This window comes from Microtus oregoni, unplaced genomic scaffold (assembly GCF_018167655.1).
Source record: "Microtus oregoni isolate MIOR12 unplaced genomic scaffold, Mior012 000006F_ref0000085, whole genome shotgun sequence".
Taxonomy (NCBI): Eukaryota; Metazoa; Chordata; class Mammalia; order Rodentia; family Cricetidae; genus Microtus; species Microtus oregoni.
The window spans coordinates 50,787,906-50,806,286 of NW_024543065.1; the positions used below are offsets into that span (position 1 = coordinate 50,787,906).

At 43.1% G+C, this 18,381-nt stretch overlaps 1 protein-coding gene across 1 annotated transcript; it reads right to left on the reverse strand.

Annotated features, from left to right (window-relative positions):
* Positions 1-9,128: 9,128 nt before the first annotated feature.
* LOC121449933 (pregnancy-specific glycoprotein 22-like) lies at positions 9,129-16,545 on the reverse strand. The gene is made up of 5 exons (XM_041654591.1): positions 16,485-16,545; positions 14,938-15,288; positions 12,025-12,384; positions 10,459-10,818; positions 9,129-9,400 (listed from the first exon to the last, which is right to left on the reverse strand). Exons 1-5 carry the CDS (start codon positions 16,543-16,545, stop codon positions 9,129-9,131), a joined length of 1,404 nt encoding a protein of 467 aa, XP_041510525.1.
* Positions 16,546-18,381: the final 1,836 nt, after the last annotated feature.

Here is an 18,381-nt window from a genome sequence, read left to right on the forward strand (position 1 = left end):
AACACCTCATTTTTGTCAAAGAAGCAAAAATTATACAATGGAAAAAAGAAAGCATCTTCAGCAAATTGTGCTGGCATAACTGGATGTCAACATGTAGAAAAATGAAAATATATCCATATCTATTATAATGCACAAAACTCAAGTTCAAATGGATTAAAGACCTCAATATAAATCTGACCACACTGAACCTGATAGAAGAGAAAGTGGAAAGTAGCCTTCAATGCATGGGCACAGAAGACCACTTCCTACATAGAACCCCAGTAGCATAGACACTAAGAGCAACAATGAATAAATGGGACCTCCTGAAGCTGAGAAGCTTCTATAAAGCAAAAGACACTGTCAATAACACAAAGAGTCAGGCTACTGAAAGGAAAAAGATCTTCACCAACCACACATCAGACAGAGGACTGATCCCCAAAATATATAAAGAACTTAAGAAATTAGACATTAAAATTCTAAATAACTCAATTAAAAATGGGGTACTGAACAAAACAGAGTATTCTCAACAGAAGAAATTCAAATGGCCAACAGATACTTAAGGACATGTTCAACATTTTTTGTTATCAGGGAAATGCAAATCAAAACAGCTCTGAAATACCATCTTATACCTGTCAGAATGGATAAGATCAAAAACACTAATGATAGCTTATGCTGGAGAGGATGTGGAGGAAGGGGAACACTCATCCATTGCTGGTGGGAATGAAAACTGGTACAATCACTTTTGAAAATCATCATGGTAGTTTCTCAGAAAATTGGGAATCAACCAACCTCAGGATCCAGCAATACAACTCTTGGGAAAATACCCAAAAGATTCTAAATCATACTACAAAAAACATTTGTTCACCTATGTTCATAGCAGCATTATTTGTAAAGCCAGAACCTGAAAACAATCTAGATGCCCCTCAACCAAAGAATGGATAAAGAAAATGTGGAACATATACACATTAGAATACTAATTAGCCATAAAAAACGGCTTGAATTTTGCATGCAAATGGATGGAATTAGAAAAAACTACCCTGAGTGAGAAAACACAGACCCAAAAAGATAAATATGGTATGTACTCACTCATGAGTGGATTCTAGCCATAAACAAAGGACATTGAGCCTACAGTTCATAATCCTAGAGAAACTAAGTAATAAGGTGAACCCAAAGAAAGACATATAAAACCACCTGGAAATTGAAAACAGTCAAGGTCATCTGACAAAATTGGGAGTATGGGGAGTATTCTGTTGATTATGCTTGCATCTGCATTTCCTGTTTATTTACCCAGATTATCCACTTCCAGAAATCTCTCAGTTTGTGATTTCTTAATTAATGGCTCCCTTAATTAAGATATCTTCTTCCCTGCTCCCATATCCGCCCTTCCTCCATCTCAACTACCCCACTCCCCCAAGCTCTCCCAAATCATCTTCCACCAATGATGCAGTGGTGTCTGTGTCTCCAGGGTTCATTCTTCCTTCAATCAGTGCAGGTGGATGGAGACTGTCCTCACATATTTTTATAACATTTCTTTTAGTTTTCTGTATGTGTATGCTGCTTATGTACATAGTATTTGCAGGAGCTTTGATGTGGAGGGTCTTTCTGTCTACGTGTTGTTTTTATTAGTTAATGAATAAAGAATTGCTTTAAGCCTATGGCAGGGAAGAACAGAAATAGGCAGGGAAAACTAAGTAGAATGCTGGGAGAAAGAAGGGTCGAGTCAGAGGGATGCCATGGAGCCACCACCATGCCAGAAATTTTCCAGTAAGCCACTGCCACATGGCGATACACGGATTAATAGAAATGGGTTAAATTAATATAAGAGGTAGCCAGTAAGAAGCTAGAACTAGGGGGCCAAGCAGTGATTAATACAGTTTCTGTGTGATTATTTCAGGTCTAAGCTAGCCAGGCTGCCAGAAAGAACAAGTGGCTCTTCCCCCAACAAAGCTCTCTAGGAAACTTTGTGAAGTTCCCTAGAGCTGTATTTATAGGAGGTTGGTTGTTTAATAACCAAACTTAGGTGCTGAGAACTATGCTCAGAGCCTCTAGAAAAGCAACAAGTGTAGTGAACCACTGACCTGTATCCACACTCTTCCTGTCTGATTTTCTTGCTCTGTACATGGAAAAATCTATACAGATGTGGAGGTTAGAGGATATGAAGAAGTTGGGTCTATTCCCTCCTCCACTATGTAGGACATGGGGATTGACTCAGCGTGTCAGCCTTAGCAGTAAGTACTTTTACACACAGAGTCAACTCTGGTTGAATTATCATTTGGAGAATCTCCCTATTATAGTTTGAAATATTAGTCTTCAAAATATAATGGCTAATGGTGATAAATTTTGAGGAAGAAACAATCTGGCATTTTCCCTCCTCTTAACATTTCCTGGTCACCAAGAGCTTTCTTCTGCTGAACTGTTGTCACCTGCTGTCCTCTCTAGGTGCTCTGCAAGCAGAAACTCAGTCACCTCTCAGACCCTTATCTTAGGGAACTACAGCTATTCTCTGAGTTCCCTCCTCTTATCCACTGTCAATACATGGTCCCCTCACCTTTGTGCTAGGACACAGGTCTCCAGCTTTACCACTGATTTACACAACCTTAATCAGGCCATATCTCCTGAAGCTCATTCTATGACAGAGTATAAGAGCTGTCTGTGCTGTGACCTGACTACTCATAATTTACAATACAAGGGCTCCTCTATGCCTCCCTGAACTACATCACGAGGTGAGAAATGCTCCATCACCACTAAAAGGTTAAAAAAATAGGAATTTCCTTCAATATGTGGATCAAGGGAAGATTACTCAATGATGTTGTTCAGAAATAGATGGTGTTCTTAGAAGAGGCTCCTCCAGCCTCCCTCCAGGATCACTGGCATGGTAACTATTTCTCATTCTCTCACTCTCTCTAGCTCTCTCTTATTTTTGCTCTTATTTTTAAATCTTTAAAAGTACATCTTTTAGAATTTTCTACAAGCATTTACATTATATTCTTACTCCCTGCCTTTTCCACTCTACGTCCTCTCAAGATTGCTATACCTTCTCAGCTTCATGGCTTTTTCTTAATTATTATTATTATTACATCTATTTTCATGTATAAATCAATAAATATATAAATACAATCCGATGGGTCAATTTTATGTTGCCCATGTGTTTATGGCTGACCATATGGGATTAGATTACATATTGGGTGCTCATACCTGAAGAATACTGACTCTCATTCTCTCATAACTCATTAATTACCTGGAGGTCTTTATATAGAAGTGCAGTCTCTTCGAATTACTCCCATATACCCTGCCATGTCTACTGGTGTCATCACATTTCATATCCATTTATACAACCATACGGATGAAATTTCTTGGGTGAAGCTCCCTATAATATACAGAAGACAGAATTTTGTTGTAGACATCTGGTCTTCTGCCTCGTACAGTATTTTCAACCCTCTTCTGAGATGTGCCCTGACCTTCAAACAAGGTGGTTGTATTATAGATAGATCAGGTAGGGCTGGACACTCCATGGTGTCTCTCTTAGCTAGGGTTTTATTACTATGAAGAAACACTGTGAGCATATCAACTCTTTAAAGGAAAGAATTTAATTGGGAACAGCTCACAGTTTAGCAGGTTTAGTCCATTACTACCATGGCAAAACGCATGGTGACAAGCAGGCAGTGTTGGTGCTAGAGAAGGAGCTGAGAGATCCACATCTTAATCTTCAGGCATCAGAAAGAGACTGTGAGCCACATTGGGAAGATCTTGACCACATGAGACCTCAAATCCTACCTCCACAGTGACAGACTTCCTTCAACAAGGTCACATTTACCTAAACAAGGCCACACCTCCCAGTTGTGGAACTCCCTATGGGTTAAGAATTCAAACAAGCGAGTCTATGGGGACATTCCTATACATACACCACAGCATTCATTGTTCGTTTGCTGCATTTGGGTTAGTTTTGGATTTCTTTGGTAGCCTCTGTCTATGCAAAAAAAAAAAGCATCTTTAATGTGGGGCTAAAGCTACACTTGCCTGTGGGAATAAGGATATGTATTAAAATGAACCTAGAAATTCAACTGGTTTAAGAAAGTGGCTATCATGGGTTGTCCTCTAGGATGCATAAAATCACTATTCATCTACAGTTGATTACATTCCAGTACCAGGCCATGATTTCCCTCCTTTTGAACAGCTTGAATCTAATTAGACAGTTTTTTGGCTACTTTCAAGGTATAACTGCCGTTCTTGAACAATTAGAGGTATCTTGTCATACTAGTCAATTCAGTGAATTGTAGGTAATACAACTGTGTTGGACAATTGACTGTTTTCCTCTGTTGCCAAGTTGCATAGAATCTTCAAGTATTATCATTTATAGTCCTCAGAGAAGAGGCTTATAAGTTAGATCTAGCAATATTCTGTTGTACTTATATATCATTTCCTTATTCAGTCATCATCCAAGAGGCTTCCTCTAGCAGCAGATGGGAAGAGAACATATGGAGACACCCACAACAGATATCATATGTGTAGGGTTAAAGGACCAATTCAAAAAAACATACCCTGGTCCTGAAACAAGAGTCTAAGAAACATAATCTACTCCTGATCAACTCAAAATGAAAACCAAATGATCCCTGAGCAGGAAAACCAACCAGTCCCTGAGTACAAAAGTTAACCATCTCTGGGCAAAAATTCCAGCCATTTTCTGAGCTTCTCCAAGCTCAGAAGTGGAAATCCAATCAACTCCCACCCTGAAAATCTTCATCCTGGGAAACCTCTGCCACTAGGAAACCTTATAAGACCTGTACTTGTTCAATTTGAAGCTGCCTTTTACCACCCTTCCAGGGCAGCCACTTTTCTGGATCTCTCCTTACCAATAAATCTCTTGAATGAGGTTTGGGTGATGACTTTTCATCCAAGTAGTGAGGAACAGAGAAGTAAAAACTTTTGGTAGGAAGAAACAGAACTGCTACATCTCTGTGGGAAAACTCCCTTAGCAGAGCAGAGTGGGGTTGCAAAGGCTCTCCCAGAGAGATTCAGAGATACTACATTCCTGCATGGAAACCATGCCCCACTGGAACAGACGTTTAGGTATCACCTGGATCCCTACCAGGATACCTTTGCCTTCTGAGCTCTATGTATTACTTAGATTCTGATGGCCAAGATACCTTCCCCTTCTGAGTTGTAGGGATCATCTGGCTTCCAAAGGCCAGGATACCTTCCCCTTCAGAGCTGTAACACTTACAGGTATTGCCTGACTTCCAGCAGCCAGGATAACTTGCATTTCATATCTGTAACACCTACAAGTATTGTTTGTCTTCAGATGGATAAGCTACCTTTCCTTCCAGAGCTGTAACACTTACAATATGGACAGTCTAAATGGGATGTCTCCATCAAATCTATCCCCTCAAAGCTCCAGATATTTATCAGAAGAGAGAGCAGAAAGAGTATAAGAGTCAGAGGGAATGGAGGAGTACAGGGATTCAACTAAGCAAGGCACATTTGAACTCACAGAGATTGCATCAGCATGCAGAGGGATTACATGAGTGGGAACCAGGTCCTCTGCATGTATATTATAAGTATTACCGATATTAGTATTTTTATGAGACTCCTGACGCTGAGAACAAGTGGGTCTCTGACTCTTGTGACTGCTCTTAGGACTCTTTTGCTCCTGTGTGGTTGTAATGTACAAAACCAATATAATAGTTTTGCTTCATCTTCTTATATTTTATTATATCATGTTTTGTTGTTGTTTCTTACAGGATTATTCTTCTCTAATGGGAGAAAGAAAGGGAATGGCTCTTTATGGAAAGGGATGTGAGAAGGAAGTGGGACGAGTTGAGAAAGGGCAAACTGTAAACAGTATATGTTGTATGAAAAAGAATCTATTTTCAATAAAAGGAAAAAAGTTTATTCTTCAAAGTGATTACTGGCATTGACAACATTTAGTTAGATTGACTTGGTTTTGAAAGAGCAACATTATTAACATTAGAAGTGAAATTTGAGACCTTGCCGTCAATTTTTCAGATTACTAAAGTTTCCATGACAACTCAATAGGGATAGGGAACTGTACAATGACTTGCATGAAACAGACAAATTCCTAGAGAAACAGAACCTACAGCGTTGGGAGCATGAAAAAAGACAAAAGTGATTTCACTTATAACTCATAGGAGTGAATCAATGAAGAAGATTGACAAAAGCTAACAAATTTTTTTAACTTTTTTTTATGGAGAAAAGAAAAAAAAACAAATTTCCTCCTCCTCCCAGCCTCCCATTTCCCTCCCCCTCCTCCCAACCTTCTCCCCCTCCTCCCACCTTTCTCCCCCCCCACTCCTCTCCCCCTCCCTCTCCAGCCCAAAGAGCAGTCAGATTTCCCTGCCCTGTGGTAAGTCCAAGGTCCTCCCCCCTCCGTCCATTTCTAGGAAGGTGAACATCCAAACTGGCTAGGCTCCCACAAAGCCAGCACATTACGTAGGTTCAAAGCCCCGTGCCATTGTCCTTGGGTTCTCATCGGCCCTCATTGTTTGCCATGCTCAGAGAGTCCAGTTTTATCCCATGCTTTTTCAGTCACAGTTCAGCTGGCCTTGGTGAACTCCCAATAGATCAGCTCCACTGTCTCAGTGGGTGGGTGCTCCCCTCGTGGTCCTGACTTCTTTGCTCATGTTCTCCCTCCTTCTGCTCCAAAAGCACGGTTCTTAGTTAAGGGAGCCACCTTAGGGTTGGCAAGAGACTTGAACCTAGAGTGGCTCCCAGATGCCTAAGCCGAGGTCCCCAGTTAGTTCCTTGGGCAGCTGAGGATGGGGAACCTGAAATGACCCTATCCTAGAACAATTCTGACGAATATCTTGCATATCATCATAGAACCTTCATCTGGTGATGGATGGAGACAGAGACAGAGACCCACACTGGAGCACTGGACTGAGCTCCCAAGGTCCCGATGAGGAGCAGAAGGAGGGAGAACATGAGCAAAGAAAAGCTAACAATTTTTAATGATGAAAACAGACTAACTAGGATAAGAGAGGCCATTGCTGTAGGGGCACTTGTGAAAAACCACTGCCATCTCAGTACTCAGTGCAGACACTGACAGCTTTCCCTGTAAGACCAGGACTGACACAAGGACGCTGCAGTGACAACTTTTCTTCAGTATTCTCTTAGATGTCCTAGACAGGGCGATTAGGCCACACAGATAAATAAAATGTAGCCAGTTAATTGGTTGTAAAATAAATCTGCAGATGACATGAACTTTTTTGGAAAATCCTAAAGATTCTACAGAAGTTTCTGGAACCTGTAACAGGCACACCCATCTGGGCTCTACTTCTATAAACTAATATTGTGCACAATTAGATGCAGTTTTGTTGCATGCATAGAGAAGATAGCTAACAAGGAAAACTCCACTGGGACCCATGAAGCTCCCTGGAAAGAAGAAACAGAATATATTTTGTGGATGGACTAGAGCCTTCAGGGATGGAAACAGGTAGCAGGAGGTGGGATGGAATGAGAGAGTACTTGGGGAAATGACAGGAATGGTGGGGGACTTATAGGAGCAATGTGGTGTTTTCACTGTTGTAGTGAAACCTGGAATGTACAAGAGTGATCCTACTAGAGACCCCTAGTAGTGAGGAATAGTGTGAACCAGTCATCTTCTGTAACCACAAGAGATTGTTGTAACTGGGACACCAATCAAACCACAAAACCTTTGAACTACAATCTCTCCTTCCTGTAAGATGTACTAGGGTAATGATGGAACAGAACTTGTGGGAGTGACCAACCAATGGCTGGTCCAAATAAACAACCATACAATAAGAGGGACCCCAAACCTGACACTGCCTGGATAGCCAGGAACCAGAGGATGGATAGCCCAGAAATTCAAGATAGAACCACACATGAGTGAAAAAACATTTCAATGAAATTATTACTAATGATATTCTGATATCTCGTAAATAAGTGTCTGACCTAATCAGAGAGGCATCAGCTCACAATTATGGGAACAGGTGAAAACACACACAGCTAAATATTTGGCAGCAGCAGAAGTATCCCACAGAATAGGGGGAGGATGGATGATAGGAACCAGAGGGGCCAAAGACACCATAAAAACATAGAACACAGAATCAATAAATCAGAGCTTACAGAGGACCAAAGAGACTGAAGTGATAATCATGGATCCCGTAAAAGTTTGAGCTAGAGCCTCTGCATACAAGTTATGGTGGTGTGGGTATGTACTGTTGTAGAACTTCTAGCAGTGGAAGCGGGGCACATTTCTGACTGTTTTGCCTGCCCTTTGAATGATTTTCTTCCTACTGGGCTGCCTCTCCCAGCTCTGAAATGAGGGATTGTGGCAAGTCTAATAGAACTTGATTTGCCATGTTCTATAGATACCCCTGGGAGAACTGTTCATTTTTTAAGGGAAAAAAAAGAGTGTATCTGGGATACAGGAGAAGTGAGGGTATAGGAAGGACTGGAGAGAGAAGAAACTCTAGTCAGGATGTAATATACGAGAGGAAAATTTAAAAAAAGAAAGAAATACATATTAATAGAAAAAACTTAATAAGAAATGCCTCACTGTGAATGACAATCTCAAGGTGAAAACAGCATGATCTGCCCTTATGTGAAAGATGTTACATCTGTGTATGAAATAAACTATAGATCAAATCTATTTAGAAACTAGTTATGTTGACAGTGAAAATGGGCAGACCTTTTTCCTGTCACTCTTCCTCACTTCACATGGATAACTGATATGCAGGCAGTATTGAGAGTAGGTGAATTAGTTGAACAAGGAATGTATTTGAGCGTATGAGAGGATGGTTTTTCTCTATGCAAACAAGGCACCATTTTCACAGCAGACTCAGAGCATCCAAAAATTTGAGGACTCCTGTAACTATTCCAAGAATTCTAAGGTATTGCTATATAATTGAACCACAACCTATGCTCTTAAAGTCTTTGAAATTTTGTTTACTGTATTGATATCTTTATTTTTGTTTTAAGAAAAAACGTCACTTCAAATTTTGGCTCCCCCATGTACACACATGTATCCCAGGATTATAGGGTGAATCACCATGCTGGCAGTACCTGAGTAATAACTAATCATTTTCACCACATAACTTTTCACCATTTTATACCCCACTAATAAAGAAATGCCAGCATTCTATTGTGGGATAAGAGGAGAGGTCACTCACTCATCCTAGCCTTACTGGGTAACTGGTCTGCAAACTGAAGTGATTGGAGACCTCACACTGGTATAGTCCAAAATGCTCTCTCCCTACAGGATCTATTCTGAGTCCACACTTTGTTGGGGACAGAGTCATCTTCTCTGTGAGCTCCAGATTATTATTATTGAAGATCCAACGGATAGAGACATCAGTATCAGGTGAAACGCAGGTCAAGATCACAGATGTACCTCCTGTGACAGTGGTGTCAGTGATTTGCACATAGGGCTCTGTCACAGACTCTGTGAAGAAACAGAGGAGAATACCAAATTACAGTCATCCAGAGAGTAACCCAAGACCTCTTAAGTTTATACTTTATAAAGATTCCGGGGGGGGGAGGGGAGAGAATTTAGGAATTTAGAGCTGTGACTAAAGACATAGATTGAGCTTTGGATCTGCCACCCAGAGACTGGGTTACTCTGGTTTAGACACTGTTTCCTGTCTCAGTTTCTACACAATAGGACACACAGTGAATGATCATTGTCATGTCCATGAGTTAAGCTTAGTCATGAACAATGGTCTGAGTTTGGGATCAGGAAGCTGCTCAGACCAGCAGCATCTGCTACTATTTAGCTGCAGAAGAGAATTTCCTAGACTGGAATCCTATGGTGATGGAGGGATCTGGAGTAGCTGCCTCCTCTGTTTCTTCCCTTGGAGCTTTGACCTCCCTGTGAAGTCTCATAAGCCCATCAGAGCAATAGGCTAATGGCCTGGACACCTGTCCACTGAGCCTCAGGAGAAGGAGATGCACAGGTGACCTTCCTAACTGCAGCTGCCATGGCTGCACACAGCTGGTTCTATACTCTAGGAGACAGTCATTCCCAAGACTTGGACAGTCAATCAATAAAGCTCTGTTCCTGTCAGCTCTGATGGGAAATCTAAACAAACAGTTACAAAAAGCTCCCCAATGTCATCTTTAGTTGAGATGGGCAAAGTTCTGGAGTTAGGACTTCCTCACAGGCTCTGTGAAGACCCCATGCCTTTATCAACCCGGAACTGCCTGATTCCCACGGAGTCTTTCTGGGGAGAGCTCCAAGTGTCTGCAAGGACACTGACATCCTGGGCTTGAGTTTACCCAGCACAGGTCCTCCTCTCTGCAAGTGAATCCAGGTTAGGAGTTCTGATCTATTACAGTTTGTTTACCCAGTGAGTGTCCTGCAGTGATGGCCTAAATCCCGGAGGGGGGTGGGGGTAAACAATGCAATGGGGGATAGAGCAGGCACAGTCCAATCCTGCCACGTTAGTGTATGAAATAGGATGAGCCACACCCAGCAGTCAAAGGCCGTAGAGAGTCACTTACTCTTTACATAAAACTCCACATTTGCTCTTTCAGTTTTGAAATAGTTGTATAAAACTTCGAGTGTGTACATCCCTGCATCACTCTCAATGACATTCTGAAGCAGCAGGGATCCATTTTCATACACCTCCTTTCTTATTTCCTCTGCAGGCAGCCAGGAGATAACATTCGCTAATCTATTGTATTCTACAAGTTTACGGGCTGGGCTCCCATTGTTTGATTTGAGCCAGGAAAACACTAGCGCTTCTTTTGGAAGATTATGAACTTGGAGAAGTACGTCTTCACCTTTAGCAACATAGCGAAGCACCGGTTGGATCATGAGTCGGGAAGAAGTGAGAGCATTACAGAATGCAGAAAGGGAACCTGGGAGGGAAGAGAGAAAAAGACATCACATGGGAATCACTGTGTTTGATAAAAAGATGGTGACCTCCAGACTGAGGAGATGGAGTCATCACTCATGCTAGAGTTGTTTGTGTGTGAGTGTGTGTGTGTGTGTGTGTGTGTGTGTGTGTGTGTGTGTGTGTATGCCACATAATGAAGGGCAGAAACATTATCTTTCTTGACCTTTCAAAACTCCTCTTTACAAACAATGCCCCTGAAAGAATCATTTCTTCTATATGGCTGCTTCCTCCCTACACTCAGGCAAACACCACACACACTCATGTACACTGAGGTTTGAGGTGATGCCTCCCCTGCACTCAACAGGTCTGGAAGAAATGATCATTTTCTGGGTTTTTTCTTCAGTTTCCTTTGAGGCAATACTCACCCTTTGAGTTCACCTAATAGATGCACTTGTAGTATTGTCAAGTGCCCCTTAGCTCTGGGGTTGTGTGGGGGTTGGGAGTAGTCTGGTCTTCAAGGCAGACTCAGCTCTTTAAAATATTTCGGTACTAGGCTGCATAGTTTTGTGTCATTTTGACACAAGTTACAGTCACTTTACAAGAAACGGCCTCAATTGAAAATGCAAGCACCAGATGTACCTGTGGGCCAAACTGTAGTACATTTTTTAAATTGGGGATAGATGTAAAAGGATTCAGACCATTGTGGACCCTTCAAGCCCTGGGCTAGGAGTCTTGGGTGATATAAGAGAGCTGGTTGAGCAAGCATGAAGAGCAAACCAATAGGAAACACCCATCTGTGATCTCTGCACCAACTCCTGGATTTTGTTAATGACACTCTTAATTTGAAGGTAATAAATACTCCAGTTTGACCTAGATGTTCTAAAACCATTGTTTCTTATGATCTTTGAGAGAATATAAGTGCATTACAATAGACTGAGTCACTTTAGTCCATCCATGGAAAGATAACAGGATTCAGTTCTCCCAGGTCTAGAGCCCCAATAGAAGGGTTGACTCTGACATGTTAGCTGAGTTACATTCCATCAAGGTCTTCCTTGATGCACATGGAGACAGAAGATGGAAGCTGGTCTATGGTCATTTGTCTCTACACTAAGTGCTCAAACCTCCACCAGAGGACACCGTGTAAGAGGGAAGGGAGGCTAAGTTCGCCATGGCAGTCCCGTGTGTCTAAGCCCCACCCAGCCCTGAAAACTCACAGAGAATCACTTACTGTCCACCTGGAGTTGCACTTGTGCTTCTTCATCTTTACCATCTGCTCTCACAATTCGCAGTATGTACAGTCCACGGTCTTTCTGACTGACACTGTGAAGCAGCAGGGACCCATCACTGTTTAGTGTCTCCCTGCCACTGTATGCAGGTCCAAACACAATTGGTTTCCTGAATGGTAGATGTCGGATACCCAAAAGGTTCTTGAAGGCAGTCATTCCTTTGAACCAGGCAAAGCCTACAGAATTCTCTGGAATATTGCGAACAAGTAGAAGAACACTTCCCCCTTCAGCAACGCTGGGTGGCACGGATTCAATGGTGGGCTGTAAAGAGGTATCAAGGAGCCCACACTTCCAAAGGGGAGCTAGAAGGGAAGACAAAGATACATCTAAGTTGGATCTTTTATATTTGGCTAAGATGAGGCTCTGTGTCCTGAGAAGCTGTGTCCATAGTTCAGCCTAGGGTGGCGGGTCAGTGTCTCCCTGTCCTACTTGGTGGTGGTCTGCACATGACCTTCATACTCTCATTATCACCACACTTGTCATTTCCACTATATGGATCTCGCTCTTCCGTTGTCAGTTTGCCTGGGATCTTACTGGAGCAGATCCCTGCTCGTGTTTACAGTGGATGACGGTGGGGTGATGCCTGCCCCCCTCTGCCCCTACCAACACTGTTTTCACTCTCAAAATCTGTTGTTGTTCTGTTCCTGTTGGAATGGCAGTTAACAACTGAATTCTCCTAGCTTTCTTTACTTCAAGTTCTCTCGAACTGGGACATTTTAAAAACCATAAGTTGTCCTGTATTTTTTTTTTATTTTTCAGGACTGGGTTTCTCTGTGTTACAGCCCTAGATGTCCTGGAACTAGCTCTTGTAGACAAGACTGGCCTCAAACTCACAGAGATCTACCTGCCTCTGTCTCCCAAGTGCTGGGATTAAAAGCCTGTGCCATCAACACACGGTAATCTTGTATTATTTTAAAAATGAAGCCATCAGTGAAATTGAAGTATTCAAGGAGTGAATTCAAATTCTGAGTCTCGCTCCCACTCTGTATTCTTCTCCCCTACAAACACTGACTCCTCTCATGACACCAGAGAGTATGTCAGTCCTCTCCTCTCACACACTGTCACTCCTGGTCTCCTCACTTATGAGCAGAACGCCCTGAGATGTGGTGCACACTTTACAGAGGAGCGCAGAGGGGAACTGCATTGTCTGAGTGAGCTGATCTGTCCTGCCTCCGAGGTGTCTGCTCCAGCACAGCTCACAAACTCTGCTGTCCTTCTCATCTGAACTGAGCCTCCTCCCAGGAAGGAGCACCTCCCATAGTACAATGGGCTGATGGTGGGTCTGTGTTCAAACCACTTCTCTGCCCCTCCAATGTCAGTGTTGCCCCATGTTCTTTTCCGATTCTCTCCTTGTGTTTCTCTCCTCTAGAACACAGAGTAAGAGTCAAGGGTGATGACCATCATTGTGACATGAGATAATAGCAGCTCAGCCTGGAATTGCACTCTGCTGTGTGCTGGTTTAGGTTTCTCAGCACTAAAAAGGGGAAATCTGCACAACTGTGCGACAAAGAACCCCAGCTGGGCACCCAGTCTGCCCTGTTTTCAATGCTCTCAAAATATGGACTTTGCTCCCAGCAGGAAGGTGACAAAACCAACTTTGAGACTCCAGTGGGACAAGGTGAGTTTTGTTTGTGGAAAAGAACAAAACTGTTCTCCCGGGAGTCACCATCCTACTGGATTCTGGGCCCAAGATGTGTAGGAGTCTCAGATCTTGAGTGTGTGGGAGGAGGTGACCTGATTCCTGGAAAACGGCTGTGAGACCCTTCATTCTGCAAGATTTTCAAGACCGTGCTCCCATGTCCTCTGCTTCCCTGTGCTCTGTGGCCTTTCTGAGAGGCCTTGGACCTCTATCTAATTGATTCACCATGGATAACATGCATTTACCAAAGGAAACACATGAAGTGGGAGAGAGAACATGGTCTCCTGGCAGTGTGACAGACACATTAAGCAGTCAGTAGGTCTGAGAACACTGTGACCATGATTTCCACATCTGTAAAAACACAGTTCGAACCAGGTTCCTAGGTAAGTTCCTAGTTCAGGCAAAATGCTTTTCTGCCAGTTCATTATGTATCCAGATGACATCCCTGGAGATCATTTGTGGAACTACAGCACCTATCTGGGAAGGCCCAATCTATCCTGTAACCATTTGCCTACAGGAAAGAATTCCAGAAGCTGCACCCAGCTGACAAGCACTTGTCAAAAAACCTGTTTCCTCAGTCCCTCTCCTTGGGGAACACACCTTCATGTGAAATCTCATATGCCCAACAGGACTGTTAGTTAATGGCCTAGACACCTGCCGACCTATGCTTCCCTGCTGCCTCTCTGAAGAAGATGGCCAAGGGATGTAGCTCAACCAAGGTTCTCATCTGATTCCACACATCACATGACTTTGACTACCAGAGAGCACTCTTCCTTGCCATCAAGACATCCAAATCCAACACTTAGAAAATGCTTCTCATGGACACCTGGAGTTGAGTCTGGGAAAGAAGTCTTGAGGCCAAGTGTCCCAGTGCTCATATCTCTGGGGATTCCATGCTTTCCTCAACCACGCTCAATGTTGATTCCCTCCGAGTCTTTCTCAAGGAAACATTCATGATAAGAACCTTTTGAGTCTAGACAGGAGCTGATATCCTTGGATGAACTACCCATAACACATCTACCTGTGTGCAAGGTGAAGTCAAACGAAGGATTCTGATCTATTGCCTTTATTCTACACCTTGTGAGTCCCAAACTTAATGCTCAAACCCCAACATGAGAACACAATGCATAGGGAAGGTAAGCACAGACCCCTCTCCTGTAAGTGTTCAGTGGAATGAACCTCACCCAGTGCACAGAGTTCACAACGAATAACTTACCATACACGTTGAGGTATGTGTATGTTGTTGATATGGCATTTCCATGTATATTATAGGTTCGTACGGTATAAAAGCCTGTGTCCTTCAGGTTGACCTTTTCAAGGAGCATGGATCCATTGTGAAATATTGTCTCTCTGCCACTGTGTGCAGGACCTGGCCTACTTAAATTGTCGGGCAGTCCATATATTGCAGTCATATTTGAGGGCCCTCTGAACCAGGCAACGGTTTTAAATTTCTCTGGCAGATTGTGGACAAGGAACAGGACGTCATTTCCTTCGGCCACTCGGGATGGCACTGATACAGTGGTCACAAAGGCAGTGGTGGACAGGTGCCAGAAGGTTAAAAGGAAGGCTAGAAGGGAGTTGAGAAAAAAAAAACCTCCAGTGTTAAACAGTTGTAATCAACACTAAGCTTTGGTTTTTAAATAGGGGTGTGCCCACCCTCGTTTGCAGACTTGAGTAACATGAGATCCATTGACTCAGAATGTATGAGTGTGTCATTAACTCTCTGAGGAATTCTCTGCTCACGTGTCTTTTTGGTTCCCCCACTAAGTTCCCCTTATCCCTCCTCACATAGAGTATATCTGTGATGATCACTGCCTCTCTGAACTCCTTCTCTGGAAAGAACTCACTTTCTGACTTTTTTCTCTGATTTTGTTTTCTTAAGACAAGGTTTCTCTGTGTATTCTTGGCTGTCCTGGAAGTTACTCTGTAGACCAGGCTAGCCTTGAACTCACAGAGATCGACTGCCCCTCTGTCCCAAGTGCTAGGATTAAAGACTTGAGCTGACACTGCCTGGCATAACCAGGAATTTGTAGAGAAAGGAGCAGTCAGATCTTTTTGAAGGGTCATTTCCTGGAGAAGACTCAGACACTAGTGGATAAAGGGAAAAAGAAAGGAAGGAAAGTGGAATGTGTCTCCATGGATTTCTCTTCATAGTTCTTAAGTTTGGAATTTATGACAGTAATTATCTTCAAGCGTGAAATAAATTATTTTAGATTTACTTATGTAAATATATGTGTGTATTTGTGAAGACTGGTGTCTCCTTGTGCACATATGAAGATGTATGCCACAAATTTTTGTGGGGCACATGTGCTAGGGTGTGCATGTGTGTGTGCATGTCACAGCACCTATATGGACGGCAGAGTAGGGCCTGCAGGAGTCTGTTCTCTCCATCTACTGTGTGGGAGCTGAGGATTGGTTTCATGTTGTCATATCTTCCCACACTGAAACATCTCACTAGCTGTCCCACTTCATCTCTTTTTGGAGGGTCATGCTGTCATGATGGGGAACAGCGGTCTTCAGAACATTGCAGCCAATGAAATTCACTGTGAATATGGAGTTCTTAAGGCTTTTCTCTTACCATCATCACCCCCTATCCTCTGAGAGCTTCTGGATGCTGAGCCTCTGTCCCTTACTGTACCTTATGCACCAAAGCTGCAAACAGAAACCTTGAGTCTCCTCCCAAGATCCTGTCCTCCTCTTTAGGAAACTCCAGCCTGCCTCTGAGTCCCCCTCCCCACACAGTCAGGAAGTGGGTACCCTTACCTGTGAGCAGAAGCCTCTGCCAGGGGGTACACCCCTTGCAGAGAAGCACAGAGGACTCCATCAAACTTCTCACTTGCTGTCCTCTGTCTGAGGAGAAGAACCTCAGCTCCAAAACAGAACTCAGGCTCTGCTGTTCTTCCTCCTTCTGGGCTGAGATTCTTCTCAGAAAGAAGCACTTCTCAGAATCCAATGGGCTGTGAGTGGTGGGGTTGGGGTCCAAGGCACTGCTCAAGCCCTTCCACTCTCAGTGGTATCCTGCATCCTTCACAACTTCCCTTTATGTTCCTTCACCAAGACACAAATTGTGCAACAATGCTGATAAGCATCCACATGGCCTCAGGAACAATGGCTCATCCTGGGGCTGACATCTGCTCTGTTCTTGCCTTGGGTCTGTCAGCACAAAGCAGGGAGCATCTATCATGCCTATGTGACCTTGTGACACAGAGACTGAGCTGAGCACTCAGTCTACACCTTTTTTATTTAATCCCTGAAGGAAGGTGACAGAAATGTCTCTGAGGCTTGAAAAGAGACCAGCTGAGTGATGACTAGGGATGAAGATCAACCCTTTATCACTAATGTCACCAGTCAAATTAGTGATTCAGGAGAGAGGCCCAGGGGCAGTTGTGTGAGGAGTTTCATGTGCTCAGCGTTATTGAAGAGGGGGCCTGTTTGTCCTTGAAAGGACTGTGGGCTCCATCTTTCTATGGAGGGTTTCAAGGCAACATTCTAGCATTATGTATTGGTTGTGTACATGTCCTCCTCTCCCAGATCTCTTGGTCACCTTTACCCTTCCTAGGTGATTCCCCGGTAGTAATCTTGTCTTGTCCTAAGAGAGATGACAGAAGAGAGGGACCTTCACAGTCCCCGTGCAGAAAGGTGTTCTCAGACAATGGAAGGAACCCATAGGTCAATGTGTGATCTAGGGAGGGAGTTAAAGTTTAGTAGGGTCAGAGATGGAAAGCAGTCTGCTTAGGAAAACAATTTTCATATCATTGACCAAATGTCGTGCTATCGCCAACTGGAGATCACTGGGAGAACTGTAATATCATGTCTAGGGCTACAGCAGGCATGATGAAGAAGCCAAATGAGGCCTTCCCTGATACTTTCAGCACAGGTGGGATGCGGGGCCTGCCATCCTCATCACAGTGCTCTTCAGGTCTCCTAATTCCTTTCACTGTAGGATGGGTCTAGACAAGGTTCCAGATTTGTCATGAGAAGCTCTGGACTAAAGTTGGAAGTAGTATGAATCCAGAGGATGGGCACTCTCAGGAGAAATCTTGTGCTCAGGAAATTGCAGAGGAAAAGTCCTAGGACATTTCTCTGGGGATTAAAGTACAAAACATAGCTGAGCAGGGTGGTGAATGCCTTTAATTCCAGCATTCAGGAGGCAGAGGCTGGTGGATCTCTTAGATCTAGGCCAGCCTGGTCTATGAAGCAGTGTTGAATTTTTTCAAAGGCTTTTTTGACATCAAATGAGATGGTCATGTGTTTGCCTTTCACGTTGTTTATATGATGGGTTACACTCAAAGATTTTCATATGTTGAACCATCCCAGCGTCTCTGGGAAGAAGCCCACTAGATCATTCTGGATGATCTCTTTGATGTTTCCTTGCATTCTAAATTTTTTGTGAGTTTTATTGAATATTTTTGCATTTATATTCCTGAAGGAAATTTGTCTGTAATTCTCTTCCTTTGTTGAGGCTCTGTGTGGTTTGGGTATCAAGGTGACTTGACCTCATAAAAAGAATTTGGAAATGTTCTTTTGTTTCTATTGTGTGAAATAATTTGATGAGTATTGATTAAGTCTTCTCTGAAATCCTGGTAGAATTCTGTGCTGAAATCATCTGGCCCTGGTCTTCTTTGGTTGGGAGACTTTTAATCACTGCCTTGGGGGTAAT

Excerpts from the sequence above, each read along its gene's own strand:
- LOC121449933 (XM_041654591.1), bottom strand. The coding sequence starts at position 16,545 with ATGGAGTCCTCTGTGCTTCTCTGCAAGGGGTGTACCCCCTGGCAGAGG. Across the intron at positions 10,819-12,024 it reads AGTGCAACTCCAGGTGGACA|GTTCCCTTTCTGCATTCTGT; the intron begins GTAAGTGATTCT and ends CTTCCCTCCCAG. Across the intron at positions 9,401-10,458 it reads TGTGGAGTTTTATGTAAAGA|AGTCTGTGACAGAGCCCTAT; the intron begins GTAAGTGACTCT and ends GTTTCTTCACAG.